The sequence below is a fragment of the Triticum urartu genome, chromosome 5 (assembly GCF_003073215.2).
Source record: "Triticum urartu cultivar G1812 chromosome 5, Tu2.1, whole genome shotgun sequence".
NCBI lineage: Eukaryota > Viridiplantae > Streptophyta > Magnoliopsida > Poales > Poaceae > Triticum > Triticum urartu.
This window is the reverse complement of record NC_053026.1, coordinates 652079674-652097921: the sequence shown is the minus strand read 5'-3', so window position 1 is coordinate 652097921 and position 18248 is coordinate 652079674. Positions and strand designations below refer to the sequence as shown.

General features: G+C 44.2%; 3 protein-coding genes across 3 annotated transcripts; all 3 read right to left on the bottom strand.

Annotated features, from left to right (window-relative positions):
• Nucleotides 1–5826: 5826 nt before the first annotated feature.
• Nucleotides 5827–6913, bottom strand: LOC125511605 (germin-like protein 8-11). The gene is made up of 2 exons (XM_048677024.1): nt 6725–6913; nt 5827–6601 (listed from the first exon to the last, which is right to left on the bottom strand). The coding sequence occupies exons 1-2, from the start codon at nt 6843–6845 to the stop codon at nt 6033–6035; spliced, it is 690 nt and encodes a 229-aa protein (XP_048532981.1). The 5' UTR covers nt 6846–6913; the 3' UTR covers nt 5827–6032.
• Nucleotides 6914–12766: 5853 nt separating this feature from the next.
• On the bottom strand, nt 12767–13825 carry LOC125511606 (germin-like protein 8-5). Its single transcript, XM_048677025.1, has 2 exons — nt 13644–13825; nt 12767–13509 (listed from the first exon to the last, which is right to left on the bottom strand). Exons 1-2 carry the CDS (start codon nt 13762–13764, stop codon nt 12941–12943), a joined length of 690 nt encoding a protein of 229 aa, XP_048532982.1. The 5' UTR covers nt 13765–13825; the 3' UTR covers nt 12767–12940.
• A 3057-nt stretch (nt 13826–16882) lies between these two features.
• Nucleotides 16883–17962, bottom strand: LOC125511607 (germin-like protein 8-5). The gene is made up of 2 exons (XM_048677026.1): nt 17768–17962; nt 16883–17628 (listed from the first exon to the last, which is right to left on the bottom strand). The coding sequence occupies exons 1-2, from the start codon at nt 17883–17885 to the stop codon at nt 17060–17062; spliced, it is 687 nt and encodes a 228-aa protein (XP_048532983.1). The 5' UTR covers nt 17886–17962; the 3' UTR covers nt 16883–17059.
• Between the last annotated feature and the right edge of the window lie 286 nt (nt 17963–18248).

Below are 18248 nucleotides of genomic sequence, written 5' to 3'. Positions count from 1 at the left end.
TTAGCTAGGTTTTTAATTAGGTGTAGTTAATAGAATTTAGGTGTTTTAGTTGTTTTAGGTGTAGTTAACAGAATTGTAGGTATTTTTTTAGTTAAAGCAATTGTTGTTAATTTTTTAGTTAAAGCAATTTTTCCTGTTATATGCAAATTTGTAGTGGACATGTCATATTTGGAACATGTCACATTTTGGACAGGTCATATTTTTCCGAGTGGCCTATGTTTTGCCAGAAATGTCGATTCGTTTACGTTCTGGCAAATTTCAGGCGCTCGATATGTCCTATTTTTAGCAAAGGTCATGCCAAATTTTGCCAAGTGTTTATTAATTTTGTTTTCATAATTAAGCATTTAGTTCTCGACGTCGATGATGCCTATCCCGCATCCTCGTCGTCGACTCGGCGGAGGACTCCTGGTTGAGCCGAGGGGCCATGTCCGGGACTGGGCTCCACCGGGCTGGTACTGGGTTGTGCTACCTTCTCCCTTCTGGTGAGCGCAGCTTAGGGAGGAGCCAGCCCGTCGTCGACCCGGAGCGTCTTTGGTGGCAGTCACGTGGGCCTGCATCGGTGGAGAGGCTTGAGTCCCCCGCGCAGGTGGTACAACACCGTGTCACGGAGGAGAACACACACGTCCAGTGCTACTTGGTTGCATTGGCGATCGGCCAGTTCTCGAATACCTGGCAGATTATTTGGGGATCTCACCGGAGCTATGATCCGGTGATGGTTCCTTCTCTTTGGGTGTACACCGCGGCCCACTGAACCTAGAGGAGCTATTATTCGAGATGTATTAGTGATATTATATGATGATCTTTTCTACAAACTACTATATATGTATTCGATGATGGATTATTAATTACCTATTAGTTATTTGCTTATTGAATGCAAAAGATGAGCGCGGTTTGTGCTACAAACTACTATATATGTATTCATGATGGATTATATGATGATCTTTGCTGCAAACTACTACAAACTACAAATTTTAGGTGTTTTAGTTGTTATATGATGATCTTTGCTACAAACTACTGTATATGTATTCGATGATGGATTATTAATTACCTATTAGGAAATGTCTGACGACGAAAGGGAATTCGCTATGTGCAAGTACCGCGAAGATAAGCGCGGTCTTTGTGACAGGCCTCACTTGGTAGAAGGTCGGCGCTTCAGCATCAAGCTCCAAGAGACCTTCGATGTTGAAACGGTACGCAACGACGACACGTGTTTTTTGTTTTTTTTTGCACTACTCCTCTGCCTCTTCAACGTGTAATTTCCGTCTTTTACAATTTGACTAGCTTATCCCATGCCATGCAAGACACTATGTCTTGGAGAAGATGGGTTTTGAAGATCATGAAAGAATGGAGACAAAGATAATTCAACTAAGGACCCATCATGGTTATGATTTTGCTGTAAATCTATACAATTCTGCGAACTCATCCAATTTTGGTTGCCTGAATTGGCAAGCCCTTTGCAAGGCATATGATTTTCATGAGGGTATGCTTCTCACCTTCGATCTTGGTGATCCTGACATCAACGAAAATGATATGACCATTTGGGTCCTTGTTGACACGCTTCCAGTTCTACCACTGTGTGAGTTTCTTAAACATATTTACTAAGTAATTTATATTGTTTATTTCAAAATATTTGACAGTTTATTTCCATTGACAGCTTATTTTCATTCTTCAAAAAATGTACGGAAAATGCTAGACAGAACCTACTACTACAATGATGAAGCACAATTAACTTATAAGGAGAAAGATGGTCTTATCGCATTTTTTACTGGTCTTGAGGATTACAATAGCTATTATCAAACTCCTCCACATTATGGTCAATACGTGCCACTAGTGCACGTGTTGAACTACGGTAACATCAATGGAGATATCATGGTAAGATTTTCTACTATTACGACATCCGTGCATCTTTTGCATAAATTCTTCTAAAACTAAACTATATTGCTAACTACAAAGTTATTACTATGTTTTTTAACAGAAAATCCTGATGGATTGTGTGTCTCATCTAATGTTGTCGAGAGGTCGCGTTAATGTTATGAGCTTACAGCCCCACAGCCGAGGGTTCGGGGGGGCGGGTCGGGTGGGTTGCCGTCTCCCAGGTGGGTCGTTTGGGGTCAAGTGATTATTGCATTCCCGTTCAAGTCTGCAGTAGTTCCGTTGTAGGCATCTTTGAAATCACGACCTGCCTTTGTCTTGCAGTCCATGCGTGAAAGGGCTGTTAGTGACACTGAGGGAATTTCTAAGAAAGCGAGGAAGCCATGATAGATGATTTCAAAAAATGTTTGAACCATCGTAGAGAGCTACTTGGAAGCAACATTGTGCGTAGGCCAAGACTTGGAGACAAGATGATCTCCGTTCTTTATTATGGAGAGTCAATTTTCCTTAATGCAGCGTCAATGCCTATCTTGTTTTATGATATTTTACCTAAGAGAGGGTAGAGTAGGTCCTATGAGAGGAGTAGGTCGTAGCTAGAATGTGTTATTATGTGCTACAATGTGTTAGAGTTGATGATGATGATGAGGAGTTGTGATTATGACTAGTGACCAACTTGTTATATGATGTCTCATTGACGAACATTGTTGATGGTGACAAGTGGTAATGAATATGCTATTTAAATATACTAGTTCATGATGAGTTGTTATTGTATAAAAGATAATATCTGTTTAAACATGTACAGCGCAAATGCTAAAAAAACCATAAAAGTTAGCAGTACCGCTGGCCTAAAAACGCGCTACTAGTACTTGAACTTACCAGTAGCGCTGGCCTAAAATACGCTACTGCTACAAAATAGTTGTAGCGTCGTAGCATAGCGCTGGTGCCAGCGCTACTGGTAGCACAAAAACCGGCGCTACTGGTAAGCATTTTCCTAGTAGTGTTGGGGTTCTCCGAGGAGAGCACAACCCACCAGGGCGCGCCAGGAGGCCCAGGCACGCCCTGGTGGGTTGTGCCCACTCTCGGGTGCCCCCCGGACCGCCTCTTTGCTCTATAAATACCCCAATATTCTCAAAACCCTAAGGGAGTCGACGACATATTGATCCAGCCGCCGCAGAGTCTAGAACCACCGGATCCAATATAGACACCATCTCGGATGGGGTTCACCACCTCCATTGGTGCCTCTCCGATCATGCGTGAGTACTTCTTTGTAGACCTTCGGGTCCGTAGTTAGTAGCTAGATGGCTTCCTCTCTTTCTCTAGAATTCTCAATACAATGGTCTCTTGGAGATCCATATGATGTAACTCTTTTGCAGTGTGTTTGTTGGGATCGATGAACTTTGAGTTTATGATCAGATCTATCTTTTTATATCCATGAAAGTATTTGAGTTTCTTTGATCTCTTTTATGCATGATTGCTTATAGCCTTGTATTTCTTCTCTAAAATTTGGGTTTTGTTTGGCTAACTTGATCTATTTATCTTGCAATGGGAAGAGGTGCTTTGTAGTGGGTTCAATCTTACGGTGCTTGATCCCAGTGACAGATGGGGAACCGTCACGTATGTATCGATTGCTACTAAGGATAAAACGATGGGGTCTATCTCTACATAGATAGATCTTGTCTACATCATGTCATCGTTCTTATTGCATTACCCCGTTTCTCCATGAACTTAATACACTAGATGCATGCTGGATAGTGGTCGATGTGTGGAGTAATAATAGTAGATGCACGGCAGGAGTCGGTTCTACTAATCTTGGACGTGATGCCTATGTAATGATCATTGCCTGGATATCGTCATGATTATTTGAAGTTCTATCAATTGCCCAACAGTAATTTGTTCACCCACTGTTTGCTATTTTTCTCGAGAGAAGCCACTAGTGAAACTACGGCCCGGGTCTCTTTCTCATATATTTGCCTTTGCGATCTACTTTTTGCTTTGCTTTTATTTTCAGATCTATTAAACTAAAAATACAAAAATACCTTGCTGTAATTTATTTTATTTGGCGTTCGATCTATCAATATTCATAACTCTCTCACGTCCGTTTTCCCATCTTGGGGCGCCGCTACCCGAAAGGGATTGACAACCCCGTTTACGTCGGGGTTGCGAGTAGCTGTTATTTGTGTGCACGTGTTGATTACGTTGTCTTGCTTGGTTCTCCTACTGGTTCGATAACCTTGGTTTCATATCTGAGGGAAATACCTACCGCCGTTGTGCTGCATCATCCCTTCCTCTTTGGGGAAATATCAACGTAGCTTCAAGCGACATCATGGTCACATGGGGTCACTGACAGTCTTGGTCTGACCAGATCTGGCCATGGCTATGGGCTTGGGACGGGCCAAGCCTTGCTAGGGTTTTGATGTCCCCATCCGATGATCTTGGACCAACATATGTTGGTGCAGGTGTGCGAGGTTGGAGCGTCGGACACCGGGACGACGACCCTGGATGGCAGGCTGCGTGTCTCACTTTCCATTGAGTAGCATGGCAGTGTTTCTTGGTCATGCGGGTGGTGAGATGCATTATGGCTGGTAGTCTTGGCGAAGCCGTCGCCCGTCAGTGGTGGCAAAGGCCTTATCCTGATCTACAGTTCTCGACCTGTTGTGGTAGTTCTGGTGGCCTGATTCCCCATTGGCGAGGTGCCGGGGAGGGTCTGAATGAAAGCTTCAAGCATCAATTCCTGTGGCCGTGATGCTTGCGGGTCTCATGTCCCTTTTGGGGGCATCGCCATGCCTCTTCTCCCCGTCAGTTCAGGATGAATACACTTGTCAGCCACGACAGACGCGGTGGTAGTGGTGCATTGCGTCGTGACCCTCGTGGGGGTGTCGCCGGTGAGTGCGACTTTCTTTCGGGCGGCTGCATGTTCAAAATGGTGTGGAGATCCAATAAACCCTACCTAGAACTCTGGTGACTCGCGATATCGTTTACACCTATCTTTTACACGCGACGACGTCCTCTCTTCGTCCTTCCTGCTTGCCAGGGTCCTCTCCGGCGGTGGTTGGGTCGTGACAGTGCAACAAAGTCTAGTGGTTTCTCCTAGCATCCAAGGTGGTGCGTGGTTTCATGTTGGTGGCGGTCCTGATTGGGTATCAAGGTGGTCCAGCCTCTCCTGTGCTTCTTCTCAGCAGAATGGTCGAGGCATCTAGTTGTGTACTTTCTGTGCTTGGTAGCATGTTTGGCTTGTTTCGCTGTGCTTTTCTTTGATAATCTTGTATGAGGATTTCCTCAACACCATGTATCGTTCGATTGCGTAGCTTCCTTTATAAAGCAGGTGAAATTATGTTTCGAGATGAAATGCTTCTGTCACCAGCTCAGTACGCAGACACATATGTATAAAAAATAAGTTGGGGGGGGGGGGGGGGGGTCAGGTAATAATCGCTTGTTTTGTATATTTATGCACGTTTACCATATATGTTGTAGCGGCTTCCTGGAACCTGGTCCCCACTGTGCCCAATTTCTAAAACTTAGCAAAAAAAGTATAGTACTTAACATAAGACAAAAACATAACGCTCATATGTTTTTTAATACAACAAGCCACCTCATCAGTTTCCATTAAAGAAGCAGCCAATCGAACTTACAAGAGTTTTGAACCAAAAGGAAGCTAAAACAACTAAAGCAAGCTCGATAGGAAAGGGACCGTAACTTACTAATTACATGCACCAGGAAGCAGGATACCTCAACAACGACTCCAGGAAGCAACCTTTGCAAATTCAACATTCACATTCAATCCTGAGCACAACAGGGTTCCAACCATGGCATACTTCACATGTATTGCAAGAAAATCCTAGGTGTTCACCCCAGCATTAAACATATAATTAATTGTCATATAATAATCTATTATTTCATCACAAGGGGAAATAAACCTAGAATTTTAATTTGTTATGATAAATAAGACACGTCAGATTCCAAAAGAAGCAAATGAGATCATATTAGTGTGACAAATATAATATTGTCAATTATTCAGAAGGTAGAAAAACATTCACTGATTACAGACACACAATGGAATGACATATGCTCCATTTATTTTATAGATTAGGATGCATATCTAGGAACTCAACCATGTCCTTCACTTGTGCACTGGTCTTCGGGGTAATTAACAAATGTCTGTCTTAGTAGTGGTTGTTCTCCCAGAACTGAGCCTGGAGATAGTCTATTGTGTTCTTTTCCACCTGAAATGCCTTGGCAAGAACATCATCTGATATTGGTGGGTCTGACCCAAACACTGCATTGGCAATTGTGATAGCCCCTGGGTTCTGGCTGCTTAGCGCGGCAATTGCAACAGCAGGCAGGTGGGGGTTGGGGTTGAATTGGAAGTGGATGAGCCCCACGGGGAAGACAAACACATCACCTTTGTTGAGCACCTTGGAGAAGAACTTGTTTTTGTTGGGGGCGGGCTGGTTGGATGTCACAAAGCCAACGTACAGTGTTCCCTCGAGCACCGTGAGGATCTCAGTGGCGCGAGGGTGCGTATGTGGTGGGTTTTGGCCCAAGGGAGCATAGTCGATGCGCGCAATTGATATGCCGAGGGTGTTCAGTCCAGCAATCTGCATGACGTTGATCAAAGTGACGTTGGATCCAACCTTGTTGGGCACCCTAGGCTTGTCGAGGTTGGCCGCCTTGAAGAAGTCATCTGCATTGACCTCCATCGGGTTCTTGCAAACAAACCCATTGACACGGACTGGGGGCAAAAGAGATGTACATGTAAGCTCAGATTTTACATTGTTTCGACTCGCATATAATTACCAGAAATAGATTTCAACATATGTATTTGGTGAAAACATGATGACAAAACGGATAGTACCTGGTGAATTCATGTCGGCAACACAAAAGTCCTGGAGTGGGCTAGGATCAGAAGCAGTGGCCTGCCATGAGACTAACGCAAGAAGTGCAGCAAGGAGGAGAAAGGAAGAGGAGGATGCCATTTCGTTTTAGTGTCTTTGGCTCTTCTGTTCTCTCGTCTTCCTATTTCTGTTTGTGGCGTGAGTGACGATGGTTTGAACATGCAGGGGATGCATGTGTTTATATAGGCGCAGAACTCGTGAGTAATAGACAAAGTCAAGTGCAACCGATCAACAGATTGAAATGGTCTCCGGCTGCTGATTAAACTATTTTGCATAACTTTACAGGTTCCCTTTAAGACACGTTTTCCCTTCAAAGAAGCAATGTGAAACTCTCTCCTGAGTCGCCACAATGCATTCAGGGCTGGTTCCAGGAAAAGTCACCACCCGTCGCCATTTAGGAAATTATTTTGAAGATAAGAAACAGCGACAAGATAAACAAATGAAATTCCACTACTTTAATTAGATACAGTATCACATACTTGGTCAGAATCTGAACTGGTGGTCTGGTGTGTATGCACAAAGTTAGTTAAAGAGCAGTTGAGAAAAGCCAAGTCATGTAAGGCCATCAAATATTGTCACGTACTCATGCGTGGGCTTGATTCATGGGTGCCTGCATGACTTCTTAAGAGATATAAACTGACTACTACTCCTGTTCTTTCCAGAAGTTGATATAGAATAATGTGTGCAATCGAGGTTTTCAAACTATAAAATTATATATTTGCCTGTAGATTTGTCATGAAACCCAGCAACATAAGACGACACGGCATATTGTGTGTGAAGAAGGAAGAAAGCGAGGCGCCTCGATCCACACATGAATCCACCTAATACATCTGCTATATGTAGCAGCCCCTGTACGTTATCATCACGTCAAATCTGGTATTTACTTGGTTAGATGTCTCTCGAAGTGGTTGAGTATTTTCAGGAGGAAGCAGCGGCATTAGTGGAGGAAGTGCCCAACCAAAAGGAGAGCTGCCACAGAGGCCATGATGATGGAGAGCAGGAAATTTTCATATGATCTTAGCAAGACTAGTTAACATCTTGCAAGGACTTTTATCAACCTGTTCTATCCAGAAGTTATTATAAAATATATGCAATCTATCTTTTCAAACTATGACCACTAATATAAACAAAATATATATTTTCCAACAGATTTGTCATGAAATCCAGCAACATAAGACAACGCGGTAGCTAGCGGATTGTGCCGACAAGGAAGACATCGACGTGCGTCGATCCATGCACGAATCCACCTAATACAATTGACATATGTAGCAGCCCTGTTATCATCACAGTAGTCAGATATGTATTTGCTTGGGCAAATTTCTCTTGCAGTAGTTGAGTATTTGCAGGAAGAGGTGACGACATTAATGGATCTGCCTAACCAAAAGGAGAGAGATGACGACCTTACTAAGAGTAGTTAGCATCCTTGTGCTAAAATTTTTATCATGACCAGTTCAGTGCATAAATCTAACAATCTCGGTTGGCTTCCTACCTAGGTTCATGACACCAAACCTCACCTGCCCCCTTTTGTTAGTGTAAACAGTGCATCCAGTTACTAGGCTGGGTGGCCACACATAAACTGATTAATTTGTCAGAGGTGCGCGTTGGTAGGTTTGTGAAGGAAAAGATCAAGATATTTCCATCAGACAAATAAAATGCTTCTATCACAAGCTTGTTAGAAAGAGCCAACTCAGATAATAATCTGTTCTCTTATATTTATGCATACTGTCTATATATGTCGGACCTGGTTTCTGGAACCTGGTTTGGTGTGCCTAGTTTCTGAAATGTAGCAAAAATCATATTTCTAGTTCTAAATTTAAGAAGAAAAAATAACGATCATAAGTTTTTTTTAGAGAATTTGCCTCCTCATCAATTTCCATTAAACAAACGGCTAATCAAATTTACAAGAGATTGGAACCAAAAAGAAGCTGAAACAAGACATGCAGGAAAATAGAGCTGTCAGCAACCAAAAGAGCAGGTTCACAGCGGAGGAGCAATAAACTAAGTCTCACATGCACCAGAAAGGGAGTGACCACAAGAACAACTCTACTAAGAAACTTTTGCACATTCAAGTTTTCACACTACAATCCTGAGCACAACCGGGTTCCAACCATGGCCTCAAGCATACTCCTCCTGAATCACCAGATTGATCTTTAACACCCTTTCTTCAACCCTTCCCCCATCTCGTGTTTCTGCAAAATGCTCCAACTATTAGGCTCTAGAATATGACAACATGATCATCTAGGATTTTTTTTTATTAAAGCAAGCCGAGTTCCTAGTTTCCATATTGTCCAATGAATTGTTGTCTCCCCCACAGATAACCAATTTCCACAAAGACACGGGAAAATAGTTATTCCGCACACTAGACAATGGCGCCGGCAATAACAACGGCGACGACATGATCAATGGGGACGATGATGACCCTAACGACGGAGAATATGATTTGGAGGATGAGGAGGAAGGAAGCCTTGGCCCCGATGAGTATGACGCTTTCGAGCTACCCCTTGAGGTACCCCAGCTCAAAACTATGTGCAAGCGATTGGCTAGTACGACCAAAAGCATCAAAAAGAAGTCCCAACATCTCAAGACCGAAGAAGATGAGCTAAACGACATATGGAACGAGCTCCTTAGGGCCGAGCAGGCCCGAGAACAAGCTCGAACAGATTGGTGCTAACAGATCTTACCCCATGGCAACTTGCTAGACTAGATGGATGCGGAGACCGAGGACAGCGCGCTTTCAAAACGTAACTGGGTTGAAAGCCTCGACCGTCCTCCCTAGTGCAGAGATTGACAGATAGGCACTGAAAAATATGCCTTCGAGGCGCATGGAGCCCGAGGTGGAGTCAATCCACCACGGACCACCACGAGATACAAACCCAAGGGGAAGTGGCCCTTAAGCTCCGAAACCCCACATCAACCAATCTACAAGTCTCGGCAATGCCCACCTGCTAGACAGACAGGATATTTTGCGTAGCTAGCAAAGAATGGCGATGTGCGCGACTACACTTGCGACTGCACAACAACGATGTCGGACGTACGCCACACGACTGCAAGTGTCTGAGGAGCTACACACCCTCGATGCTTTACAGATGAGTTCATGCAACACCAGTTCCCTGCTAATCCCATAATAGGAAGGGTGATGCAGCACAACAGTAAAAAGTATTTCCCTCAGTTAAGAACCAAGGTTTATCGAACCAGTAGGAGTCCACAAGCTAGCAAGATAAGCATCACCTGCACACAAACAAAATAAATGCTTGCCCCCAACTTGGCAAGGGGGTTGTTAATCCCCTCGTCTTGCTAGTTACAAAGTTAAAAGCAAATAGTGATAGACAATGATATGTCAAATGGCAAAATAGTAAAGAGAGCAATAGAGCAACACAAATAATAATAGAGAATGGACCCGGGTGCCATAGGTTCACTAGTGACTTCTCTCTCGAAAGCAGGTAATGGCATAGTAAACAAATTATTGTTGGGCAATTGACAAATAAATATCATTCATGGCATAATCTTGTATAGGCATCATGTGCATGAAAATTAGACCATAATCCATCTACTACTATTACCCCACCCCAAGACCGCTATCCAGCATGCATGTCACAGTGTTAAGTTGGCAAGAAATAGAGTAACACAATAAGCAAGATGACATGATGTAGCTCAACAGAAAGAAACGTAGCAATAAGATCAATCCCCGTTGTTTTATCCTTAGTAGCAACAACACATCATGTGCCTTTTCCCCCTTTTTGTCACTGGGCAAGATCACCGTGAGGTTGAACCTACTACTATGCACCACTCCCTCTGAAGAATTACCCATCTATCTCGGCCAGGGAAGACAAATAACTCAAAAAGTACACATAGTTACTTAATCATACAACAAAGAAACTCCAATTCTATTCAATGAACAATCTGGTCATAAATCCACAAATCATCGGATCACAACAAAGACACCATAAGAATTACATCGGATTGATCTTAGAGGAGATCATTGTATTGAAGATCCAAGAGAGATAGAGAGAGAGAAGAAGTCATCCAGCTGCTACTATGGAACCGTAGATCCTGAAGTAACTACTCAGACATCAACATGGAGGCAGCAAGGTTTATGCAGATGGCCACCCCAACGGTTTCCCCCTCCGACAAAGCTCCAAAACAGGGCTCCAGATGGGATCGGTTCGGAACAGAGACTTGCGGCGGCGATAAAATTCTCTTGTTTGTCTCTCTGAGGGTGTCGGGAATATTGGGAATTTATAGGACAAGAATTATGTCATACGGAGCTGCAGGGGCCCCACAAGCCTGGGTGGTGGACCAAGGGTTAGTGTGCACCCCCGGGCTTGTGGGCCCCTTGTCCATCTTCTAGTCAATTAGGTTGTCCACGCGTCATAACCAATGGCAGACATGACTAGGAAGAGAAATCCTCCTCCCTCCTCCCACGAGGTGACCGGGGGGACCCTCAATCCCACTGGCCCTCACTGTCGTTTGACGGTGTGGTCAGGCAAAGCCCAACCATCTCCGCCGGCGGTGGGGCCTCTGGCTCTTCTTGCCCATGCGGGGCTGGTGAGGGCCGGCGACCTGAGCCAGAACATGGCGGGGGCCGTGTGCCATGGTAATATAGTGGGTGGACGCTGTGCTCCAGCACCCTGCTGCCCAGTTGCCTGGCAGCTTGGTGGATGGGCGCGCCTGGGCGCTTGCGACGACGGTGATCTAGGCTTCTAGATCTAGATCCGGACGACACGGGTTACGGGCAGCTGCCCCCGTCGTGGCCTATGGTGGTGGTGGTGGAGGCGTAGCAGCAGTAGAACAAAGGGCGGGCTGGTTAGCTTCGGTTGCTCCGACGGCGGACAACAGCGAGCTCGAAGGTGGGATCCCCGGTGAGCAGTTTTGGTCGATGCCGGCGTTTCATGGGGTTGTCTTCGCCGGTGGTCGGGTGTCGTTGGTGGTCTCGCGCGTTGAGCTATGCCGTCCGCCGAGGTGGGGCAGCACATGGGGTGCTAGGCGGGGAGGTTTGTGAGAGGGATGGCGGTGCAAGGGTGTGCTGGTCGTGGATGCGTACGTCCTCTCCCCTTCGTCCCCCTTTCCATGCCTGTGCGCGCTGCCATAGCTCTAGCGGTGTTCTAGGCGGGACATATGCTTCGGCCCCGTAGGTTGGGGGCTGCCTTTTGGACCAAAGCCGAAAACTTTGGCTGGTCTTGGAGGGGTTTGAATGCAGGGCGGCAGCCCTGGCGGCAGGAGGCGCGACATTCGTAGGCGGAGTGTGCGTCTCAGGTGCGAGCGGGAAGCCATGGCCACGTGGGTGGCTTGGTTGCGGGTGTTTAGCGGAGCTAGGGTGCGGCGGAGGTGTGAACGTTGGGGTGCATCACTTGCCCAATCCGTGTACTGGCCGATGGTGGCAGCATCTATTGACGTCGTATCCTTCCTGTAGGCTTCGTCGCGGCGTTCTGGCTCCTTTCATCATGCTCCGGATGAAAAGTTGATCTACATGATCGGGCGGTGGCGGCTATCAGTGGTCGTACCCTTCTGGGAGACACCATTTTGGAGTCCTGGCTTCATCGTTGTCGGTCACACCTCTTCATTGTGGTTCATGGTGGAGGTCTCCATCGGCTCCAAACGGTCTTTTTCGCATATGTGTAGTTAGTTTGGTAGTCGGTGGGGTGGTGTGTTAGTGCCTGACACCTTTGTATCTTGTCTTGCGTGTGTGTTGTGTGCGGTGGTGGCGTGTGTTTATATCGGTCTACACGGTTGTAATGCGGTGATGGTTGCTTTATATAATATAAAGCGGGGAACCCCTTTTTCGTCATAACCGATGGTAGACATTATAGTGCCACAGATGTATTGCACACAAGCACTATACATGAGGAATTTCCCAACGTGTTCAACCAAACCAGCAAACTTACATTAAATTACTAGATAATCGTCTACTGTATCGGAGAAGGGGAAAAAGAACCCTGAATTTTCGTTCGTTATGGGAAATATGACACATAATAACCAAAATAGCATACGGCATCATATCAGAGTGATGAAAAAAGATATTGTTGATTATTCATAACATTGAAATACATTCATGGCTTACAGACACACAGCGGCATGACATATTCTCCATTTATTTTATAGATATAAGGATGCTCGAGATATTCAATCAAATCCTTGATTTATGCACTAATCCTCTGTGTAATCAACAAATGTCTGACTTAGTTGTGGTTGTTCTCCCAAAATTGAGCCTGGAGATAGTCTATTGTATTCTTTTCCACCTGAAATGCCTTGGCAAGAACATCATATGATATTGGTGGGTCCGACCCAAACACTGCATTGGCAATTGTGATAGCCCCAGGGTTCTGGCTGCTGAGCGCGGCAATTGCAATAGCGGGCTGGTGGGGGTTGGGGTTGAATTGGAAGTGGATGAGCCCCACGGGGAAGACAAACACATCACCTTTGTTGAGCATCTTGGAAAGGAACTTGTTTCTGTTGGGGGCGGGCTGGTTGGATGTGACAAAGCCAACATATAGTGTCCCCTCGAGCACCGTGAGGATCTCAGTGGCGCGAGGGTGCGTATGTGGTGGGTTCTGACCCAAGGGAGCATAGTCGATGCGCGCAATTGAGATGCCGAGGGTGTTGAGTCCAGCAATCTGCATGACGTTGATCAAAGTGACGTTGGATCCAACCTTGTTGGTCACCCTAGGCTTGTCGAGGTTGGCTGCCTTGAAGAAGTCGTCTGCGTTAACTTCCATCGGGTTCTTGCAAACAAACCCATTGACACGCACTGGGTGCAGAGAGGAGATGTAACATTTAAGGTTAGATCTTACAAAGTCGTTTTCTTGGATATAATTTTCAGAATCTGATTGCAACATACGTATCTAGTGATAACATCACATGAAACCATGAAGTGCGTAGTACCTGGTGAATGCAGGTCGGCGACGCAAAAGTCCTGGAGTGGGCTAGGATCAGAGGCAGTGGCCTGCCATGAGACCAGTGCAAGAAGAGCAGCAAAGAGAAGGATGGAAGAGGATGATGCCATTTGAGTTTAGTTTCTTGGGCTCTTCTTTTCTCTTGTGTTCCTCTTTGTGTTTGTTGCCTGAGTGATGCTTTGAGCATGCAGGGGTTGTATGTGTTTATATAGGCGCAGTGAGGCGTGTGCGAACTCGGGAGCAATAGACATAGTCAGGTGGAACCGACCAACAGATTGAAATGGTCTCGGGCTGCTGATTAAACTATTTTGCATAAATGTTTTCCCTTCAAATGAAGCAATGCAGCGTATACAGATAGATAAAGGAACTCTATGTGATGTACGACTGAGTAGTAACGATGATTGTTTCTCCATTTAACCCGAGTCTCAACAATGCATGCAGGGCTAATTCCAGGGAAATTCACCACCCGTCGCCATTATTAATGAAGGAAAATATTTATAAACAAGAAATATCCGGCAAGAGAAACAAATGAATTCCACAAGTTTAATTATATATCTAAATATCCTGTGTTTCTATCATACTATCATATACCTGGTCATAGTCTGAACTGGTTCCCGCGAAATCAGTCAAAGAGAGCAGTTGAGAAAAGCCAAGTTATACAAGGCAAACAATTATTTTCTAGCTTGATGCCGACATAGACAAAGTTACCTACTCTTACGTGAGCCTGATACATATAGAGTGACTACTACTCCTGTTCGCTCCACAAGTTGATATAGTATTATGTGTGCTATCTAGCTTTTGGAACTACGAAATTATATATTTGCCAATAGATTTGTCATGAAATTCCAGCAACATAAGACGACAGAGTAGTAAACGGATTCGTAGCAGCCCCTGTTTGTTATCATCATGTCAATCCGATATTTACTTGGTCAGATGTCTCTCGAAGTGGTTGAGTACTTACAGGAAGAAGCAACGACATTAATGGACGAAGTACCAAACCAAAAGGAGAGATGATACAAATGCCATGACGATGGAGAGCAGGAAGTTTCCATATGATCTAAGCAAGACTAGTTAACATCTTCTAGCGAAGAGTTTTATCATGCATGACCAGTTCAGTGTATAAACCTAGCCTTCCTGACTAGCTTCATGGCACCAGACCTCACCTGCTTCTTTTGCTAGAGTAAATAGTGCATCGAATGACTAGACTAGGCCAAGCGGCCACTCATAAACAGATTAATTTATTGGAGGTGTCTGTTGGCAGATTTAGTATAGAAAAAAAGTTTCCAGATGATTTAATTGCTTCTATCACAAGCTTATTACAAAGAAACAACTCAAATATTAATTGTTTTTTTGGGACTCAGATATCTACAATAGTTTTTCTGGAGAATGATCAATCAAACTTACAAGACTTTGAACCCAAAGGAAGCTAAAACAGAACAATGAGGAAAAATAGAACTAATGACAACCACAACAACAAGTTTCATAGCAAAGGAAGCGTAGACTACTTCTTAGATGCACCAGAAAGACAGACCACAAGAACGACTCCTGGAAGCAACTTTTGCACATTCAACTTGAACATTGCAACCTCTGAGCACATTAACATATAATCATCTATTGGCTTTTGATTAAAGTTTTGCACAAACTTCTCAAGTTTTCTTTTAATATGCCTAAGCGCTGTTGCATCATCTGGTGTATGTCTGAGTAGTAATTACGATTATTTATCCATCTCACCCAAGTCGGCGCAATGCATGGAGGGTTGGTTCCACGAAAAGTCACGACCCATCACCATAGTTTATTAGATATCACATACTTGGTCATGGTGAGAACTGGTGCGCACGAGGTCAAGGAGGAGTTGAGAAAAGACAAGTGATGCAAAGCAATCGTTTTCTACCTAGACAATGTCATCTGCTTAGATTTATCCACTCTCCCTTCTTTTAAGTTGCTTCAGAATGCGTGCAACCAAGCTTTTCAAGCTGTGGCCACTAACATAATCAAACTATATATTTGTCACCGGATTTTTCATGACCAAAACTGTGCACAAGATATGGCATGGGATAAAAAGGACATACACGTACTTATACGTTTATAGATGTGTGTTAGCAGCTTAACATACATATGATTAGAAAGCACGGTTGGAGATATAATGGAATATCTTACCATCCTCCAAGAAAAATAAACAGAGAAACTAGGCAATATGAGTCACCTAGTGATATAAAAAAAATTTAAGGTTGCAGGTTGACGCAGTAGTTAAAGGATTGTGTCAATGGGGACGAAGACACGCACGCATAAACAATGATGGTAGAGAGCAGAAACAATTCACATGATCTTAGTAAGAGTAGTTAACATCGTCTTGCTAAGAGAAGTTAGGTGGTCTCGGCGCGAGAAAGTCCAATGTTTCTTCCAGGTGGTGTGTGGTTGAATGTCGTCGTCGGTCCTGCTTGAGTCTTCAGGTGGTCCACCCTCTCTTGTGCTTCCTCTCAGCGTGTTTGGCTTGGTTTGCCACGCTTTCTTTAATCATCTTGTATGATGATTTGCTCAACACCATGTATTGTTCAGCCAAGCGGCCGAAGTCCGTTTTGTGATAAAATTCTTCTATGACAGGCTTGTTACAAAGAAACAACTCATATAATATTCATTTTTGGGCAGTTTAGGTAATAATCGTTTCTTTTGTGTATTTATGCATTTTTTTTGTATGTATGCTGGACCTAATTTTTGGAACCTGGTGTCCGGTGTGCCCAGTTTCTAACACTTAGTAAAGATCATATTTTTAGTTCTCAACTTAAGAAAAAGAAAAATAATACACATAAGTATTTTGATAAAACGGGACACCTCATCAAATTTCAATTAAAGCAACTGTCAATCGAACTTACAAGAGTTTGAACCAAAAGGAAGCTAAAATATTACATGCGGGAGCCGTAAATTTCTTATTGCATGCACCAGAAAGCGAGAGAGCAGAACAACGATTCCAGGCTGCAACCTTTGCACATTCAACTTTCACATTTAAATCCTGAGAACAATCGGGCTCCAACCATCGCATACTTCTCATGTATTATAAGATAATCCTAGGTGTTCAACCCTAGGATCAAACATATACTGGATTACCAGATAATCATGTATTCTTTCTTTTTTACGTAACCATCTATTATTTCGGAACAAGGGGAAAAGAACCCAAAATATTTATGAGAAATACGACACATTAGAACCAAAAAAAATATGAGATCATATCCGTGTGATAAACAACGATATTGTCAATTATTCTGAAGGTAGAAGTACATTCACTCATTACAGACACGGAATGGAATGGCATATGCTCCATTTATTTTATAGATTAGGATACATATCTAGAAACTCAAACATGTCCTTAATTTGCGCACTGGTCTTCTGTGTAATCAGCCAACCTTTCACTTAGTTGTGGCTGTTCTCCCAGAACTGAGCCTGGAGCCAGTCTATTGTATTCTTTTCCACCTGAAACGCCTTGGCAAGAACATCATCGGATATTGGTGGGTCTGACCCAAACACTGCATTGGCAATTGTGATAGCCCCTGGGTTCTGGCTGCTGAGCGCGGCAATTGCAACGGCGGGCTGATGGGGGTTGGGGTTGAATTGGAAGTGGATGAGCCCCACGGGGAAGACAAACACATCACCTTTGTTGAGCACCTTCGAGAAGAACTTGTTTCTGGCTGGGGCGGGCAGGTTGGATGTGACAAAGCCAACGTATAGTGTCCCCTCGAGCACTGTGAGGATCTCAGTGGCGCGGGGGTGCGTATGTGGTGGGTTCTGGCCCAAGGGAGCATAGTCGATGCGCGCGATTGAGATGCCGAGGGTGTTGAGTCCGGCAATCTGCATGACATTGATCAAGGTGACGTTGGAGCCAACCTTGTTGGTCACCCTAGGCTTGTCGAGGGCGGCTGCCTTGAAGAAGTCATCAGCATTGACCTCCATCGGGTTCTTGCAAACAAATCCATTGACACGCACTGGGTGCATAGAAGAGATGTAGAGGGTAAGCTTAGGTATTACTAGAAAGCTGTTTTAACATGCATATAATTTTCAGAAATTTATTTCAACATATGTATTTGGTGATAGCGGGACAGGAAAGCATGAAGTAAGCAGTACCTGGTGATTGCATGTCGGCGACACAAAAGTCCTGGAGCGGGCCAGGATCGGATGCAACGGCCTGCCATGAGACCAAGGCAAGAAGAGCGAGGAGAAGGAAAGAAGGGGAGGATGCCATTTGATTTCAGCTCCTTTGGGTCTTCTTTTCTCTTGTGTATTCCTGTTGTATTTGTTGGGTGAGTGATGCTTCCAATATGCAGGGATGTATGTGTTTATATAGGCGTGGCGAGCAGTGCAAACTCGTGAGCAACGGACATAGTCAAGTGGAACCGATCAACGGATAGAAATTGTCTTTGGCTGCCCACTAGATTATTCTGCATGAACTTTTCGGACATGGTCAGCCATATTCGAATCTTTGATATACTATAATCAAAGTTCCCTTTTGAGATGCCAAAGCGACACTTTTTTCTCTTTAATAAACAAAGAAGCAAATTAAGGTACTCCATCTGAATTTTTTTTTTGAAAGGTACTCCATCTGATG